The sequence below is a fragment of the Lissotriton helveticus genome, chromosome 1_1 (genome assembly GCF_964261635.1).
Source record: "Lissotriton helveticus chromosome 1_1, aLisHel1.1, whole genome shotgun sequence".
Taxonomy (NCBI): domain Eukaryota; kingdom Metazoa; phylum Chordata; class Amphibia; order Caudata; family Salamandridae; genus Lissotriton; species Lissotriton helveticus.
Window position 1 is genome coordinate 1,012,905,870 of NC_136057.1, and position 20,037 is coordinate 1,012,925,906.

Consider the following 20,037-nt stretch of genomic DNA (forward strand, 5'->3'; position numbering starts at 1 on the left):
TTAGAGTTTCCTAGCTACATGATGGCTTTACTGAAACCTATGGTGTTTGGTATCAAACCCCTTGTCTTAATAATCCCAGACTGATGTGAATAGTGGATTTATTAAGGGATGCACCCAGAAAGCACCTTAGAGGTACCCCCTGAAAAACCTACCACTATCATGTGCTGGTTGACTGGTATCTTCCAGCCTGCACCACAGACACATTTCTGACCCCCCTGGAGGTAAGAACCCGCGCCCTGAGGTTAGGAACAATACCTGCTCTGGCAGTAGGTGTTTACACCTCCCCCAGCAGGATGGCTACTGAATCTCTATACCCAGGCCAGAGTATTCAGAGCCTCTGCCACCTTTGCTATACGACCCCTGCTTCCCCCTCACCTGGTAGATTCCACCCCCTTGCCCGAGACCCATTTGGCACCAGGACAGACGGGAAATCAGCTATGCAAGTAGACCTGTTGCACCACTAAGCTGGTCATTCCCCTAATGTGAGCTTGCCTGATGGTGAAATTAGGAACTCTGGGACTGGAGTATACCTGCTTCCCCACAGGAAGTAGTCATATAGGGGGGTGAAGTGACCCCCAAGGGTAAGTAGCCCATTGGCTACAACCCTGCTCTCCCCTTAACACCTCTAAATTGAGTATTTAGGTGGCACCCTGACACCAGGAACTGAGATTCTATTGACTCCAGAAGAAGGACAAAGAGCTGACAAATGTGAGAACAGAGGAACTTTGGTGCCAAACCCTGCCTGCTCCTGTCACAACAATTGAAAAGACCAAACTAGTCCTGCAGTTGTGCATCCTCCATAAGCCTCGGAAGGCTGCCAGCTCTTTGTCCACCAGCCAGCGTCTCCCTTGAAGTAGAGGGGCCACTTGCTTGCAGATACCGACCTCTGTCTGGCCCACCAGTCTGCGGACTTCCGGGTCCATCATCACAGCAGCCATTAGGAAGAGGACACCATGTTCCAGGGGGTCAGATCAGTCTACCAGCCAAGTTTGGAGATGCCAGGACCTCCAAGGGCTGCCAAACACCAATTTCCGAGGTACCGGAGCCTGTTGCAAGCATCCAGGCTTGTTTGCGTTCAGTCCGAACACTACTTTCAATAGAACTGACCTGCACGTTGAGGGCCTTTACCAGAGGCCAGCTTTATACCAGAAGTAGTCTTTCTGTGTTTCTCCTCACTCTTCGGCAGGTGTACAGAGAATTGTGGGAGCCTCAAACTCGACAATCCATCAGACAAAACACTCCTGCACCCGAGCCCCCCAGCCTGAGTCCATTGAAACTGACTTGGGTGTCTGTAGCCCTGAGAGCCCCAAGAGTAGAGCCCCTGTTTGGGTTGTGCCGATCTGGTCCTCCAGTCCTCCCTTTCATTCTCTTTCTTACAGGTACTCCTCTCATTGACTACAGCATGTAACGTCTGAGACTACCACCTCTGAAAGCACCTCTGCCCCCAGACACCTCAGGGCAGTTAAAACGGAACTATTGGTGCTTTCTTGGACCTTGACCCCCCTACTCACACTAAGTCCAGAAAACAGTCCTGTAAGTGCTTTCAAATTACCCTATGCAGTGAATGTTTCTGCCGTAGGATAACAGTACTGCGTTCAAGGCTCATGCTTCAAATCTGACACATACCATTTTCTATTGTTTAGATGTTATTAGATTTTACAGTACAAAGTACTTAAGCGATTTTTAAGTTCTTTGTTTTTTTTTTCTAAATTGGTCTAGAGTTTCTTCTTGAGTGCCTCATTAATTGACTGTGTGTGTACAACAAACGTTTAAATCTACCCTCTGATCAGCCTAAACTGCTCACCCACACTACCACAAAAGAGAGCATTTGGGATTATTATTTTAAGCCCTGAAAGCCAATAAGGGTGTCTGCACTTTCTACACAGTGTACCTAATTTTCGTACACTACTTAAAAAGACCGCTTCCCACAGAATGCTACTGGTATACATGTAATAGTTTTTCCCCCCACCTTTTCAGATCTGGAGGGTAATTGTGATTTATCACAGAGCAAGTCACGTGAACACTGCAGTTTCACATTGTTTTCCCTTGGCTTCTCTATATTAATTTTCTTGTGTTAAGTACGAACACTTGTTTGAGAACTGAATGCTTCCGGGGGTTTTACTTTGAAATTGAGTTAAACTGCAGGAAGTTTTGTTCCATTTTATGGCGTTAATTAACTAACATATTGGATAAAAAAAATCATGCTGCTTAATACATAATTAAAAAAAGCTTAAAATTCAAATTCATCCTAAAATGGAGAATGGGCCCTTGGGTACTGACAATTTAAAATTCCTGTGTTTAATCGCCATAACCAGTTCCGAAACTGATAAATTTGAAACAATGAATTAATACATTTTATAACACGAGCACAGTCCTGAGGAGAAAATCTTTGACGAGTCAAGATATGCAGACTCGACCATGCCTATGCAGTGCATATTAAACATTAATTTTAAGTCCTTTTCTCATGGTAATTAGGCAGAGAACAAGACCAAGGAAGTTCTTTTAAGGACTTTGCCAGCCCACTGATAAAATAGTAGAATTTCAGTGCTACAGAACTATAAGGGTCCTCAATTTTCAGAGTAATTTGAAGCGTAAATACTTATTTTGTGGTTTGCGTTGTAGCATCTGTTGGGTACATTTGAGGTGATCAACTGTAGAAAGTGGTTGGGGCTAGAATGAGTCCTAGGAATTGTAATACAGCATGAAACTATAACTTGATTGTATGGTACGGTTTTAAACTCCTTTTTAGAGACCTATTTCTTGATCTATATTATATTAAGCTCATAATCACACAGTAACTTGGAGAAAACGAAGCACATTTTATACTGGTATTTGTCACACACATCCCTACCGCTAATGAACAAATTAAGACTGTTAAATATGTATGTATTTGGCTTTCTATACTGCGGCAAAAGATTTATCACTAGCACCACCCATCTTTGGAAAATAAAACCTAGTTCTTCGATCTCACCTACCAAACGGCACAGGCTGTTTGGTTCTGAAAGAGCTATTGTTAACTTATAGTGGACCCAGTGTACGCCCATAGCTTACAATTGGTTACATTTGTCTCTCATTAACTTGCTTTTTATTCAGCGCCTTGGTTGGGCTTGCCTTCCTGTTCTGTGGTTGTAGCTGCTAAAGAGCATAGCCTCTTTCTTGTGCCCTTCTTCTGCTTCCTTTTCGGGAACTACATTTTTCTGTTTGGTTAGATGCTCCATGAGAGTGCATGTGTTTGCCAGCTGTCTTCCTTGTATACTTCTCTTCCTCTCTACACCTTGCTCTGTGTTGCGATTGCCCTTGTGTGCTTCTTCCATTGCTTTGCTTTCTAGCTTGAGTGACTCTCCCTTGATTGCTGCTCCCTGCTCCCGCATCTCCGGCTGCCTGTTGCAACCCCTTCCAATCGCCTGCTCCCTGTTTCTGCCACCTCCGCCCACTCGTAGTCTTATTACATTTTTGTCAGGGAACCAGGTAGCAAATTACTGCTGCTCCATCCAGCTTAAAAGGGGATTTGCTCTACCTGTATTTCTATTTTCTTTTTATTTACTGATCTATCTAGGCAGCTGCCCTCTATATTTTCTATGGGTGCATGTACACTAGAGCATGTGCACTCCTACAAAATGATGCGGCTGCTTCATCCCTTTTTTTTCCTTTTTTAGGTCTCACCTGAGCCAGCGCATGTGCTGCTCTGCGAGACCTTTAGTAAGCGGGGTTTCAGAGTGCTACCTCATGCTTTTGATGGCCTAGCGCTTTCCTTCAAGCGCGCACCCGCCAGCTTTCACCGTCCGAGGCGCCATCTGGACCGCAATCGGTTTCACGTTCGCGTTCCATTTTCGCGCGCACACACAACTCCCGTTCGCGGCCACACGTCATTAGCGGCTTGTTATTTGAATGAGACCAACTTCTTAAATTGATAAACTCACTCAATTTTGAAAAGTGGCTCTCCTCTGTTAAATTTTGGCAGTCTGAATTATGGAACTTTACTTTTGGCTTTATTCCTCAGACGTAAGGACCAACAGGTCCCAGCTTGCATAGCGCAATTGCATAAAAACAGAACAGGTTGGAGAAGATAACTAGAGCGCTTTAATAAAGAGCGCAGTTTTTAATGTAAAACGTGACATCTTCTTAGCTTCTGAGGCGCTGATCGCCCCGGGAGATGTCTGCAGAAGAGGCCGCAGGCATTGTTTACATTCAGGCAGCTCATTTTTTCGCCAGGTCTCTTCGAACATGACTTGACAAAGGGGGGATAAAGCGAGAAGCGCGCTCGGCACATTTGGTTGGGCGTGTGGCGGTGCATGCGCATTTTAAACAGCCTTGTACCTTTTCAGAACTCGTCCCTCCCTCGTCACTAAATCATCGCCAAAATGCCGACTCTGAGTTACCTTTAATGCCTCACTCTTCTACAGGCATTCTGCCTCCCGCCCTCCTCAATGGCGAAACACAGCAACTTTTTTTTTAAACCTCACTTGACACCAGTTGTTCGGGTTTTTTTTGATTTTATTTTTTTTTTGTTGTTGGTTTGAGCGAGCTCTTTGCATGCAGTGATGAACACACAGAACCATTTCCAAAGCATTTGTCAAAGTGTATATTTTTTAGGTCTAGTTAAGACCTTTTTGATTTTACTAAAGTTATGTGGCGTGTACTTATTTCAGCCAGCCCTTTACCTCAATTGTTTTTGTTATTGTCATTAACATTGTTCTTAGGCCCACTGCAGCATACAACATGGGGCAACAGGTCTGCCCACTTCAGCCATTGGCAAACACACTAAGAGTGACGGAAAACCCCTCTTTCTGCTGACCATTCCGTGCTTCAGCGAGAGTCTCCCTAAATATTCTGTGCTGGCTGGAAATAGAGGCGCAGATGATCAAAACATTTTTTTTTTATTGCAATAGAAAGCTCTTGGCTTTAAAGAAGCTTGTGCAAGTCCCATGGAAAGAGCAGCTTATAAGAAGCAGTTCCTCAGCAAAGTCCTTGTCTCCACTGCAGGACAAGAACTCATTTGCATAGAGACAACACGCTTGGACAGTTGTCAACACATCAGAGTTTGAAACCCCAAGCATACTTGATAACCCATTCTTCACCGGCTATAAAACTCTTGTTTATGCTGTTTTGCTTCAGGCAATTTGACACTACATGTACTACTCTGAGGTGCACTTGTGTTTCGAAATACTTCGGAATCAGGGTGGTATTTACCAATAAATTACTTGCATTTTATTTGAATGATTTAAATGGAATGTTAAAAATAACCTGGCTTCCCAGCGATATACACTGTATAGAAAGGGCTAATCAACATGAAAAGGCTGTCCTTTTCTGTTTGATATTTTTATTTTGAGTAGCTTTCCAAATTTTTAACTTATGATAAACTAAAAGTACCTACTCGCCAACAAGCTTTGGGGATCAAGCATGTCTTAATTGCTTAGTCAGAAGGTGAAGCAATGACCAGTGTTTTAAGTTTGTATTTTTTTAGTATGTATGTTTACATTATCTAGCATTATTGACTGGCTCTGTGGCCAATAATGGTACTTATTGCCTTTCAATTGACCCAGTGCTCAGCTGCAGGCTAGGGTACTGATGGAGCGTTAGGGGCAGTAACTAGGGATGTTCACCGGCTATACTCCATTTGGTAATAAGTAGAGTTGTGCAGTTCGTACAAACTTTCTTCTTTCATCCCTGTCTTGTTGCTCAAGGATGTTCAACTATTTTCATAGATGGCTTACTCTGTTCTGAAAGACATTCCAAATCCTGCAGCTATGCTTTGCTTTTTGGGGAATCAAACTGGCTGTTGTGTTCTTAACATTTCAATGTAAATATTAATATTAATGTAATGATGGCGGAGCCAGTCAAAAACAAGCACTGGCGTTGCCAATAGGTCTCGCAGTAGGAAAGTTGGAGCTATTACAATTGCAAATAACAATGCCTTTTATTTTTGTTTTCATGTTAAAAACATAAAGGGCTTTGTCATTTACAAAACCAATAGCTCCAACTTTCCTACTGCGAGACCTATTGTGCACTGTACAGTGTGGGTGAAAGTGGCACTGCGTGGGTGTGAGTGGCTTTGAGTGAGTGGCGTTGCGTGGGTGAGTGGCGTTGCATGTGTGAGTGTTGTTGCGTGGGTGAGTGGCGTTGCGTGGTGAGTGGCGTTGCGTGGTGAGTGGCGTTGCGTGGGTGAGTGGCGTTGCGTGTGTGAGTGTTATTGCGTGGGTGAGTGGCGTTGCGTGGGTGAGTGTTATTGCGTGGGTGAGTGGCGTTGCGTGGGTGAGTGGCGTTGCGTGGGTGAGTGGCGTTGCATGTGTGAGTGGCGTTGCATGTGTGAGTGGCATTGCGTGGATGAGTGGGGTTGCGTGGGTGAGTGGGGTTGCGTGGGTGAGTGGGGTTGCGTGTGTGAGTGGGGTTGCGTGGGTGAGTGGCGTTGCTTTGAGTGAGTGGCGTTGCGTGGGGGAGTGGCGTTGTATGTGTTGTTGCGTGGGTGAGTGGCGTTGCGTGGGTGAGTGCCTACGTTTTAATTTTTATCATGCTCCTGCGGAAATTGTGCGTAAAACAATGAAAGTTACAAGTTTATCATTATTTATCACGTGAACTATATCAGCCATGCGTCAGCGCCATTATACATTATAAGCAAGCTCTTTTCAGATGTGACTTTGAAATGACATTTAGGTAAGAGATTGAACTCCACACGTCACACGTGCTGGAGCCTGGTGTAATATGCCGGTTAAGGTAATTGTTCAGGCAGGAAGGTTTGAGTGTTAGTAAGTATGCCTCATTTGTAGCTTAAAAGAAGGCAGCAGTCACGTGTGTGGGAAGGGTGGGGTGCTGAGCAGAGTGCCTGTTGAAGAAACTGAATTTCCTTCAAGGACACCCTCTCATGCGTGTCGCGCTCACTGTCAAATAATCGACAGCCCCAAGCTAAGTAAAATAAGTCAAACTTCAAGTAAAGCATATGTTTGGTGACTTCCCATTCCCCCTTTCATGAATTGCAGACTTGCCACCGCGAAAGTGATGAGTAAATAATTTGGGCGTAATTGTGTTTTATAAAATATGGTAGTTTTAAATAAGTTACAGGAACATGTCAATTGGTTGGTACTAAAATAAATCGACGAGCTGGCGGAGCCTGAATTTCGTGTTGTATGCTGGAGGGGGAGGTGTGCTGGGAGAGAGAGTGGGGAGGGGGCGGAGCGGGAGGAGCGTCGTGAGGGGAGTAAGTACGCTTCATTTGTAGCTTAAAAGAAGGCAGCAGTCACGTGTGTGGGAAGGGTGGGGTGCTGAGCAGAGTGCCTGTTGAAGAAACTGAATTTCCTTCAAGGAGACCCTTTCATGCGTGTCGCGCTCACTGTCAAATAATCGACAGCCCCAAGCTAAGTAAAATAAGTCAAACTTCAAGTAAAGCATATGTTTGGTGACTTCCCATTCCCCTTTCATGAATTGCAAACTTGCCACCGCGAAAGTGATGAGTAAATAATGTGGGCGTAATTGTGTTTTATAAAATATGGTAGTTTTAAATAAGTTACTGGAACATGTCAATTGGTTGGTACTAAAATAAATCGAGGAGCTGGTGGAGCCTGAATTCCGTGTTGTATGCTGGAGGGGGAGGTGTGCTGGGAGAGAGAGTGGGGAGGGGGCGGAGCGGGAGGAGCGTCGTGAGGGGAGAGAGAGTGGGGAGAGGGCGGAGCAGGAAGAGCTGCTCTAGGCAGGCTGGGGAACAGATGCTGCTGGGGAAGTGATGAGGGGAGGTGCCCTGAAGAAATGCGACACGGCAGGCAGGGGAGGGCGGGCGGAGCGGAGTGCCTGTTGAAGAAACTGAATTTCCTTCAAGGAGACCCTTTCATGCGTGTCGCGCTCACTGTCAAATAATCGTCAGCCCCAAGCTAAGTAAAATAATTCAAACTTCAAGTAAAGCATATGTTTGGCGACTTTTCAATTGGTTGGTACTAAAATAAATCGACGAGCTGGCGGAGCCTGAATTTCGTGTTGTATGCTGGAGGGGGAGGTGTGCTGGGAGAGAGAGTGGGGAGGGGGCGGAGCGGGAGGAGCGTCGTGAGGGGAGTAAGTACGCTTTTGGCAGCCCCTTTATAACAAGCATGAGATGGGACCCGAAAACACTGGAATGAGAAGGGGCTGAAAGGAGCTAGTGACAGAGTTCAACTGGAGGAGAGGTGGGCAAAAACAATGAAAAGGTGGACAAGGGAGGAGAGAAGGAAAGGTGACAGAGAACTGCTGGAGGAGCAAAGAGGAGAAAAGAAATGCGACACGGCGGGCAGGGGAGGGGGCGGAGCGGGTAAAAAAAATAAGGGGAGGGGGGAGGAGAAATGCGACACGGCGGGCAGGGGAGGGGGCGGAGCGGGGAGAGGGTGTGAAAGCAGCAGGGGCCTGGAGTGCGGCTGAGGGAACTGATGTGCACGCGCTTTTAAGCTCCATGCGCATTGAGCTTAAAAGTCACGGGCACTGCAAGGAATCGCCACGATTCCTTGCAAGTTAGTTAAAGAGTGGTTAAGCCCCAATAGTCTCGCAAGCTCGATGCGCATGCGCATCGACAGGCGAGACCTAAAAAAGTAATTGACCGTCCCCTTACTTATGACCTGCATTGGAGTCTGACACTATGGTCAATAATTCCATTATTGTTTAATTCTGTGACTTGCTCCCCGTTTTTAGGTCATGCCCAGTGCTCCACATTTCAACATTCTCTAATAATCGATTTCATTTTCATTGTTAATGCCCCACTTCTACATGCTACCATGATCCACACAGGTAACTTTTCAACATGATGCACAGCAGCCTCACTCCTCTACACCATTCCTTAAAGACATGGGCAAAGCCAATAGCTCTGGCTAAACACGTATAAGGTCCCAAAGGTGAGACCTATTGGCTATGCAATGCTGGTCTTTTTTATAATATTTTCACCATGCATCTTGCCACTGCTGTTCGGCATGGCTAAAAGGAATTGACATGGCTCATAAATCCGATTTGATGGCTATGCCAGAGCTTTTGTTCTCTAGCCACACAAGAAGCTGGTATGTGATTTTTTGAATTTTGAGAGCGATACATGGCGTCATCTTGTGAATATCCTCAGTGAGACAGTTTATTCAGTGGTGAAGGTAGGGGGCGGGGCCTAAGGTGATGTGTGCAAACGCGCCCTGTGGTGTGTTTTAAGTTGGAAAATTAATTCCTCTTCAATCCAGAGGTCCCCTAGGAGTCAAATAGCCCACCAGGTACCTCCAGTAAGCGGCACGGAGCTGTGCTGCATAGTGTTGTAAAAAAGGGGCGTGGCCTCTGAATACCTCTCTGCAACACAGCTCCCTGGCGCATACTGGAGGTACCTGGTGGGCTAGTTGGCCCCCAGGGGACTGCAGCATGGAAGAGGATTTAATTCCTCAACTCAAAACGCGCCACAGAGCGTGTTTGCACACATGTCACCGCAGGCCCCGGCCCCTTCCTTCACCATTGTACAAATATTCCTCTAAAATCAGTCGAACTACGAATTCTGATTTACTCACCTGTTATCAGGAGAGAACTCCGTGCTGCATCTTTTAGCCCAGCACTGACCCTGAAAAGTAATTCTAAGCGTACTTACCAGTAACTTGTATTTCCTTCCATAGCGATCCATTGTGTGGTTTTCAGCAGAAAAGTTTCTAAGTGTCGATTTTTGAAATGTACAAATATTCCTATAAAATCAGCCGAACTACGAATTCCCATTTATTTACTCACCTGTTATCAGGAGAGAATGTCATGAATGATGTAATATGTGACATCATCAGCAGTGGATTGCGGGCGCGCGAGTTATAGCTAGTATAACTAACTATAACGGGGGAATTTCAATGGTTTTGTACAAGTGAAATGTCCAACTAACTATAACACCCCTAAAATCTATGTTTTTTTCAGTGAGTTTCTTAGTTTTTTTAAATGCTAATTCCAAACTATTACATGTCTGAAACCTATGGTTTTTTCAGTGAATATATGTGTGTGAGTTTAATTGTCAGTAAAGTGGCGTCCATTTAGATATTAAAATAAGTCAGACATGCTGTCATTTTTTATATTAATTTTAATATTAATTTTTATTGGTGATTTAACCCGTTGCATGCTGATGACGGAACCGCTCCGTCATCAGCTGCGGGTGCGCTGTGCTGATGACGGAGCAGTTCCGTCATGGCCCGCTCGCCGCTCATGCGCAGCGCGAATTCTGCGCCTGCGCTGAGCGTTCTATTGAGCGGGGCGGGCCATGACGGAACCGCTCCGTCACAAGCTCAGCGCAACCGACGCTGGTGACGGAGCGGTTCCGTCACCAGCATGCGCCCGCCGCATTTCCGCCCCGCCCCCTTAGCACTGCAGCGGAATAGTGAAGGGGTTAATGGTTATACAGACACATGGCGTATGGTTGATGGCAGAATATTTTGCAACCGATGAAAGTGTAGCAAAGCGTTTGAGCTACCTTCCAAGCTAGAATGACACTTGGTTGAGAGGCAGCTTAAAAAACTTACATCACAAAAGACTCCTTTTTTTTTTCTCAGATGGTAGTGACTAAAAGAAAGAATAAAATTTGGGTGCATGACTAGTGGTGCAACTTGTGCATTAAGTAATAATACTTAGAACGCAGAGTAATGCTACTATCTTCCACCATCAAACTCGGTCTAGCGCCTGGAGTGAGCAGCTGCTGCTTAAAAAGCACTCCTAGTCTTCCCCAGTCCTACAGCATACTTGGCTTGCACTTATGTGATGCGTACCCTACACTTTATCTCCTTTATTTGTTTCAAGAGGTTTGTGACCCACTTTCCTATTGTGCGTCTGTTGGACATTTCCTTTTTGGGTTTGGGGGGTTGTAAACTGTATCTGAAGTGTAGCCGTCATATTATGGCCCTTTGATAAACTCACAATGAACTAGTGCAAAGTTCATAACTAGCTTTGTGTAAGGGACATTTTTAGTAGTCATGGGTTAGAATAGTTGTGCTCTTTATTATAAATATGATAGTCCTTTGTAGCCGGATGTAATGTAGATAAATATAGTAGATTTATTGTCAAGATAATCACATCAGTAAATTACAGGAAGATGGTAAATCCATACGACGCCCCACCAGGAGCAGCCTCTGTCCTGCTCAGCCTGCACACCAACTGACACTTTCAGCTCCCCCAGCTCCCAACATTCCACAACCTCATCATACTTCCAACATTCTAGATATCATCAGACACACCCACACTCAATTTGGCTGAGCAGTAGAGAAGAGTCACTTAGGCAAGGGGAAATGCAGCAGTAGATTATAACACTTCTTCCTTGGAATTATTTTTTTTTTTTACAAGGAACAAGAGCAACCCATACGTCCCTGTGAACTGGGTTTGGCTAGTCCGCAAACAAAGTGCTCACAAGGAACTCATTTGAAAAAGAAATGTGAAAATAAGGCAAGGTGTGTTACTTCCTTGTATCCTTGTCGGAGTCGGTATGACCCATGATAGGGTCACTATACATTGACCAACTACATCAAGAAGTACTTTCCTCACCTTCAGCCAAATGTAAATGCCTGGGTCCCCTGTATCCTTTGTCCTGAAGAGACCCCGTAACTCGAGAGGGTGGCAACATCGTCAACTTCAAAAAGGGAGAGTCCTTGGACACTAGAAAAAAATCCTACTTAGTGGATTGACACTTTATTCCAAAAGGGACCTCCCTGATCACTCCAATAACCAACTGCTTCTTTTCATTAGTCACTGTACAATGTCACTGTTGGTTTTGGTCACTACCCTGGGGCACAAAAGTCGCATATCAATTTTTATTTTGTATATAGTGTTAATACACAGCAATTGGTTTACTCTTTCATATAATTGATATCTGCAAAATAAGTAACGCTGATGTTTTGTTGGGCTGAAGTGGGCTTGATAGAAATTGCTGTGTTGTGGGCTTCAATTTCAAAACATTGATTGATTCAATATTGAACGAATAGAATAACGCAGTAGAAGGACTTAATTCCCTGTTCTAACTACAAACTCCAATTTGGATACAAGGAAGTAACGCACCTTATTTTCACATTTTGTTTTTCAAATAAGTACCTTGGGAACTTCCTTAGAAGCCACATGGCGCACATAACTTCCACTGCAAAGCCCACTCGAAGAGCTCGTGAAATACTGGGACCTATTACCGGCTTTCACTTGGACACGTTCCCCCAAAAAATTCTATAATTTTACGTCTCTTCATTTTTATGTACAACCAAAACGTCATCCTCTTAGCAAACATCTTGATTTAGTTATGCCACTTTCAAACCCAACACGTCTGTGCTGGCTGCCTCTTTTAGCCTTACAGCATTCATTAATTGGCAACTGCATGATGTCACTTCAGCACAAGGCTGTTACTAGGATAGCCCTAATGCATCATTAGTGTCTTCTATTTCTAGCAGTTGAGACCGAGTAGACGCAGCATTCCGTAAAAACAGTGTGATGCTAATTTATCCATAGGTAACTTGGAATGTTCCTCATGCTTAAGGCCCCTACGTTTTGTAACATCTTGTGAGAGTGTTTCGTTTATTTTTTCTTAACTTTTTATTTATTTTGTGGACTCTTCACTAACTTTAAAGCTTAAAAGCCAACGTAAGTATCTGTCTTGAGTATAGCAACCCTCGGTGCTTGGAAGACGGTTCGAATAAAAAAAAAAAAAAAAGAATCTGCACTGCATTAGCTTTCCCTTAATTTCCTATTTCCAGATGCTTAAGTAATTTAGAATGTCATGCTCTTTATACATATTAATCACTGTTAAAGAGGAGCAATAGAGGTAAAAAGTGTCCAGGGTGCCCTCCACTCAGCACATCAATCAAAAACATAAAAGGCCCTTGTTACTCAACACACATCCAGTAGATACGCTCCAGGCCCCTCCCCCTTTTTTTAAAATTACCAGCGGGGATGGTTCTATTGCATATATCTGAACAGCCCCATTTTATGTCTACTTAAAACCAAATCAGGTCCCATACCTCACGGTGAATACTAAATGTATGTAAAAAATGTGTGTATAGGAAGTGCCTCACGTAAGCAACCCCCAAAGAACGTTTGGCAGGTTCTCGCCAAATCACTCACTCTTTCGTCATCTACATCTTTTCCAATGTAGGGAACGGAACCGACACCCGAACAAGTGCATAAGAATATTGTGAGCGGCCCAAAAACCCCTATCCTGTGGTACACATCTGAACAACTCCCTATGGATCACCATGATGGGAGGAGATACTTCCTCACAAGCCAAAAAGATGAATATAATAGACAACGCATTCACTTGCCAAATCGTAAGGGACCGTAACTCTATAACCAGCTGCTCGATAAATAGCAGACATTGTTTACTGTTTACCTGGCCCTGTGGCCAAATAGAAGACCTTTACTGTTTGGCCGGTGGCCTTGCAAATAGCAAAGAAGCGTCACTATTTATCCGGTCTCTGGCTAAATAGTAAAGATTCTGCACTGTTTGTCCTATCGTTGTGGAAATAGAGACGTTTTACTTTTCACCTAGCCTTTCGTTCAATAGTAGAGAAAGTGCATAAATGTCCAGTTGGTGTGCAAATTGCTAAGAAAGTTCACTCTTAACCCAGTTGCAGGAAAAATTGCAGACAATATGTGCAATTTGGCCAGTGAATAAGTAACTTCAGTTTGTACCTGGCTGCTGGGTAAATATCAAAGTACGTACCATTTGATCAGTGCCTTGCAGTAACAATGGAATTTCAGTATTTACCTGGCTGCTGGCTCATATGGCAGACATTATGTCCTGTTTGACTGGCTTTCATGCAGATAGCAAAGAAAGTTTACAATGTACCCGGTCTGTGGCTAATTAGCAGACATTATTTCCTGTGTGGTTGAAGAAACAGCAAAACAGTTTCACTATTAACACAGCCAGTGGCTTAAGAGTAAAAGTTATGCAGTATTTTATAAGGATGAGAATTGGTTAACAAATGCAATTGCTTTTGCAATGCTTTCTAATTTACTCCTTTTAGTACTGCTTAATTAAGTACCGCGCCACTCCCACATTGACTTATAAGATTAAAGCATGTGAATGTATGAAAGATATCAATACTGGAGGACCACAGTCTAAAGGTAAGTATCTTGTTTTTTTCAGATGGCTTCCAGTACTCCGTTCTGCCAGCTTATTCTTTCTTTTGTCTCCCATGGACCCACCTTGCTGCCCTTGAAGAATCTGTTCATCCCTTTGCCAGCCCTCATGGACTATTTCACCCTTGTGTTGCTCATTGAGGATCACAAACTCTTTTGTGGTTCTTCTACTTACATTGACCTTAAGCGCGCATCTGTCAGCACCTAGACAACTTCTTCTGCATGATCTTTGCTGACATTACAGCCCGTCTAGCCCTTTCCTCAGCCGTACCACCTGATTATCATTCTTCAAGGATTGGTGATATCCAAGAGTTTCACAGACTACTGCTCGAGACACGTGTAGCGTCTTTACAGGCCTTCAAAACACTTCTGCCACACAATTTTTCTCTCACTCCTCAGCCATCTTCAGAGGTTCACTGACTTCTCGTCTTGTGCTGAAGCTACCATTTGCTGGCCTTGATTCATAGTTTTAACACGGCTGGCAACCTGAGCCCTTTGTAACAGAGTCCCACTGCAGGCCAACTGAGCCCATTAATCTGCAGCAACCCTGATCTCTTAATCTACTTGTCAAAGCCTCTTTTGACCCTTTGTGATTGCCCTAACTGTTTGACCCCTCCTTTGTCGACCAATTACCATTTTTGCTGACTAGCCCTCTCCGTTTTTCAAACCCTTCTACCAGCCTTCACAGACCACCCTTGTTAAAACCCAACTTCCTTTCGTCCCTCTGATTCCTCTCCCCCCCCCCCTCTCCCCCACCCCCGCCTCCTCAGGAACATTGTACAACGGTCTTCTACCACTCCTCAGAGCTGGAAAACTGTTTTGGCTTTCTATTTACTTTTCATGGTCTCATTCTTTTTTTTTTAGCTCGTACTTCTCATCAGTTCTGCTATTGGGCTAAGGAAGATGAGGCTTCTAGGAATTCACACAATAAGCATGGATAAACACAATTTTTTAGGGATATTCTAATAAATGTGGCATATAATCATATAGTTCTGGTGTTCTTTCTTCTTGTCCTTTGATGCTTTCTGGTCTTGGGCCTCCTCCTCTTACTGCTCCAGTTCTCCTTTTCTGGGTTGCTTTGGTCTTCCTGTCCCTTGTCGCTCTAGCCTTAGTCACCCGGGTGATAGTTTAGTGAACCTAGCGCTTCTCGTTAGTCCTTCCTGGCCTCGGTCTCCTTGGCCCGGCTCCTTCCAGGCCGTGGTCTCCTTGGCCCGGCTCCTTCCAGGCCGTGGTCTCCTTGGCCCGGCTCTTTCCAGGCCGTGGTCTCCTTGGCCCGGCTCCTTCCAGGTTGTGGTCTCCCTGATCCTGCTCCTTCCGAACTATGGTCTTCATGGCCCTGCTCCTTGCTGAACCCCCGTTTTCATGGACCTCCGATACTCCCCAGCCTGAACCTGCTGGCTGCTTCCCCACCTGGCCTTGTCCTGGTCCTCTAGGGTCTGATACTTCTAGTTTTCAAGGTTTGGCCCATCCTGATCTTCCCAGCCCTGACTCCTCTTATCACCTGGTACTGATTCTTCCTTATTAAATCCTCTTGAGCTGGACCTGGCCAACTTGGTCTTGAGCAGGCCCCCTTTGCTTGTCCTGGTCTTTCTGATTAGTCCAATTACCTGAGGTCCTGGGGCTCCTGCTCCACTTGCTACTGCACGTCCTGGTCTCCCTGCTCCGCATGGCACTGCACGTCCTAGTCCCCTGGGGTGTGACCCCCACCTTCTTGCCTATCTGATCTTTGTTCCACCTAATCCTCTGCCATCTGGCCCATAGTCCTTTTTACTGCATTCATTCTGCTCTTGATCTGACTAGTTCTCCTGGTCCTCCTCCATCTTTTCATGATACTCCTGCCCCTTGTCTACCAACTCTTTCTGTACATTGTAATCCTGGTCCTGCATAAACTTGTCCTCTTCGTCCTGATCCTCCTTGTTCTGGCCATCCTGATCCTAGCCACCCAGCTTGTTCATCCTGGCTTCTGTGATTCAACTCCCCTAGTCCTGTCTCCCCCCCCCTTTCCTACTCATCGACTCAATCTTGTCATGGTATGCCAGAGCCTTATCCTACTGCACCTCTGTGCTTTGATCTTACTCGTTCTCTTGGTTGGGTCCCACTTATCCTCCTTGCCCTGGTCCTTTTAAAATGTGTACGTCTGGCTCTTTTTCCCTTTGCATCTGCACCTAATCCTCTAGGTTCGGTTCTGCTAGTCATGGTCCTCCTAATACTGCTCCTCCTGGTTCTGGCTCTCCTGGTCACCTTTGCTGTGGTCCTCCTAGGTCCCATGTTGCATGTCACTCAGGTTCATGTAGTTCTTGCCAATCTGGTTTAGGGTCCTCATGAGTCTGCGCCTCATGGACCTTCTGGTCCTGGTCCCACTATACTTAGACTTTTTGGTCCTTTTCTATTCCTTCGGGTCATGCTAGCTTTGGTCCTTCCGGTTGTGGTTTTCCCTGTCCTGGTTCTTCTGCTTCTGGCCCCCTGGTTGTACTTGATCTGATTTGTGGTCCTGGTTATTCTTTCTCTTGGTACTGATGCTCTTGGGTTTGCAAACCTGAGTATCGGACCCTGGACCATAGTCCCCTGGTCCTGATTGGTGTTCTCTCATCCTTGTACCCCTCCTTGTCTTGCTGGTCCTCAGCTTTTTCTCCTTCCCTCAGTCTATCTGATCCATCTGGCCCTGGCCTATGTCCTTGTGCTTTTCTTCCACATCCTCCTAATCCTTCATACCCGGATCTTGGTACCCCTAGCGATGTTTCTCCTGATCCTCCTCATCGGTTTGTTCCTGTTCCCTCTGCCCTTGTCAATCTTGTGAATTTGGTATCTCAGGCCCTTGTCCTGGTCTTCAGGGCTCTGTTAACCTTAGCCCTCCTGTTGGTCTACTTCCTGGTGCTTATCCTTCTACTGGCCAGCCTCATCCTCCCCATCTCCTCCTACCGGTCCTCCTTCCTCCTCCATACTGACTTTAGACAGATATAGCTTCCAAGCCGGTCACTCTTATTGTTATTATTATTTTTTTGAATTCCAGATTGTTTTTGCTCCGAGAACACAGCCCTGGACAGAAATGAGGCCCCAATAAGATGGGGCCCAGCACACTTAAAACACTGCTTAGCCTATCTACAATTCCCAAGATACATTGGGCAGGTTATTAAAATTTCTGGGGCGGGGGGCTACTGATGATTGACAAATAAGCATCTATGCCTCACCCCCACTACACTGAGTGAATAGTGTGAGAATTATTTTTTTAGCAGGCAGCTGTGTGAATCGATACGTTTCTTGTGAATTACCTATATGCTTTGCCTACCTGTCTCTTGCTTTCACTTCCCTCCTCTCTATTCCACAGAAACCTGATCACTTTTTTCACCTAATTTGCCTCTTGTACGTGCCCTCAAATACTGTCCCTAGCTCCAATGTCATTATGTCAGTGCCCTTCGTTCTGTGACCCAGGTACCACCTGGTGGTTCTGCACTCCCAGTTTGCTGCTGCTTGTTGGCTATTGCGGTGTTGCCAGACCTGAAATACTAAGCAAGCTCAATGCTGTTAAAAAGGTAGCTTGGAACTAGCACAAAGCGTTCCATGCAGGCCCAAAATGAGCTCAGTCCTCACATTTTCAAAAGGAGGATCATGACAAGAAGGAAAGACCATATACTGTCATGTGGGAGGAAAACGTGTGTAATGTGTATTAAAAACTTACTCAGTCTTTGGCAACAACGAAATGCTTCCAGGCTGCAGCAAAAAGTATCTGTACCTTATCCTGAAAAAGAAGCTCGATTGCTAAATAAAAATAAAAAAAAGAAATTCTGTTAATAGAACTGTATGTATTCTAAATTGATTTTTTTCTGTTTTATCTGTAAACAGCTCAGCTTAATTTGTGCCTTCCTTTCAAATGCTCCATACGATTTCCTACATCCTCATTGCAAGATGGCCACTGCACAGCCATTGGGTGTAGCCCCTTTGGCTAAATAAACACCTCCCAAACAATATTTGTCCAGACACTGGTCAAATAGTACATGATCTCTATTTAACCTACTTCCAGATAAATAGTAAAGTTTAAATAGTAAAGTTTCGGATATTTAAGAAGTCTGATATGTGAGGATTATATACTATTTTGCCAGCCGCTGTGTAAATAGCAGAGATTCTGTATTTTGTGTCTGCCAGCAGGATAAATGGCCACTTCCTTTCTTGTAAGGTTGCAGTATTAATTGATCAGTCATTTTGAGCGCTGTAAAGCAGTGCTATTTCAGTTTTCGAGTTATAAATAAATCTCCAGTGTTGGACTTCTTGAAATTATTAGTCGAATTTGGGATCAGGACACTTCGCAAAATAAAATTGAGGGCTTTTTCATAGTTGCAATTGTGTTTTTTCTAATATGGTTTCCTTTTTCTCCAGGTTCTCTCTGGTGTTGCCATTATTGTCAGAGGCCAGCCTCGTGGAGGTCCACCGCCTGAGAGACAAATCAACCTCAGCAATATCCGAGCTGGAGCCCTTGCTCGACGTGCAGCTGTCGCCCAGCCAGATTCCAAGGATACACCTGACGAGGTAGGCAAATTGCGAAAAGTGTGACTGACTAAATTAAGGGGCCATCTGTATGCATATGGAATCCTTTACAGTACCAGGCTTTCATATATGTAGAAGCAGATATGCCTCCGCTAGCAAATCTGCAGGACTGTCTGAAATCCATTTACTGAAAAAAACAATGTAGCTAGGTTATTAAATAAGGCACTTTCCTGGCTAATTGTGACACATTTGCCGATGAAGTGCCCTTGGTTATCAAACTTGTTAATTTTCTTGGTTATTTAGGACAGGGTCATGCGCACAGTGACCCCTGCGCAAAATGTGGCTCTCATTTTATTAATGTATACAATATTTCACAGGAGCCATGAAATATTAATTCCATGGGTGCTGTGAAATGAGTTTTTATACTGCTGCATTTTGTGCAGTAGACGCTTCCAAACATTTTAAATTTGTAAAATGTTTCACAGGACCCTATGAAATAGAGGTAATCTTTGACTGCCCTAACCACTCTGCAGAATTTTATCATTGCCAGTTGTTTAACATTTTCGTTCTCAAAGGAAGAGGACCCTCAACCTTCTCATTCCAATCAGTGTCTGTTATTGGGTGGCCCTGGCAACCCTGCTGTATCTTCGCAGTCTTTAGATTTTTTTCCCACCATTTGGTTCAGAAGCCCAGTTAGGAACACGGAAAATGTAAGAGTAAAAAGTGAAGTTTCATCAGGGGATCACAGACCATACCAAAACATCTTGAAGGAACTGAAGGTTACACTGACACTGAGGGAATAGTTAATACCAAGGAAAAACTGTGTTTTTTCAGCGTTAGTTTCCGGGATAACCTCACCCCCTGGAGTCTGAGAATGTTTGGGATACATTTTGCTTGTAGTGTCACCACAAGTTTATAGAAATAACAGTTACAAGGTTTGAAACCTTTTCCTGCTGAAGCAGCACACCTAGGAGGATTGTGATGTGTAGAATTGCACCCCAACACCCTGAAGATGAGGAGAAACGGGGCTGGTTTACCCTGCCATGCCACAGTTTCATCAGGGAATCTAACTGAGACCTTGGGCTGTCGAGTGGCGAGAAAAAAATTGAGAAAACTGATGTGGCACAGGGAGAGGGCTCTGACACAGGTTGCGAAAGGGGAGTTCGAAGGTGTTAATGATGTTGAAAGACGGTGAGATGAAGAGGAACCAGTTAACATAGGGGTGTAGTGGGGCCCAGCTGAAGTATTTGGACTTGAAGTCTTCAAAGGTACCCTGACCGCAAAAACCAAAGGGATAGGGGAAGAACAAGCAAAAAAACTCCGCAAGTTGGTGGTAAACCCTTTGAACCATCCTTGACTCCGAAAGGGTGAACAGGAGCGTGGGAGGAATAAAGCCTTGAGAAAAGGAAGCCTAGGCTCTGAATGAGCTCCTGATATTGGGGGGTGAGGGGGAGGGGGACTGTTGTAGGCCCAAAATAAAGGCCTTCATGAAGAGGAAAGAGTTTG

At 44.8% G+C, this 20,037-nt stretch overlaps 1 protein-coding gene across 2 annotated transcripts in view; it reads left to right on the plus strand.

Moving 5' to 3' along the window:
• The window catches only part of SND1 (staphylococcal nuclease and tudor domain containing 1), a 2,092,018-nt gene that overhangs the window by 53,053 nt on the left and 2,018,928 nt on the right, over positions 1 to 20,037 (plus strand). For both annotated transcript variants that reach the window (XM_078677758.1, XM_078677762.1), the window contains exon 2: positions 18,424 to 18,573. In XM_078677758.1, the coding sequence (XP_078533884.1) occupies positions 18,424 to 18,573 (150 nt within the window). The remainder of the gene's footprint in view (positions 1 to 18,423; positions 18,574 to 20,037) is intronic.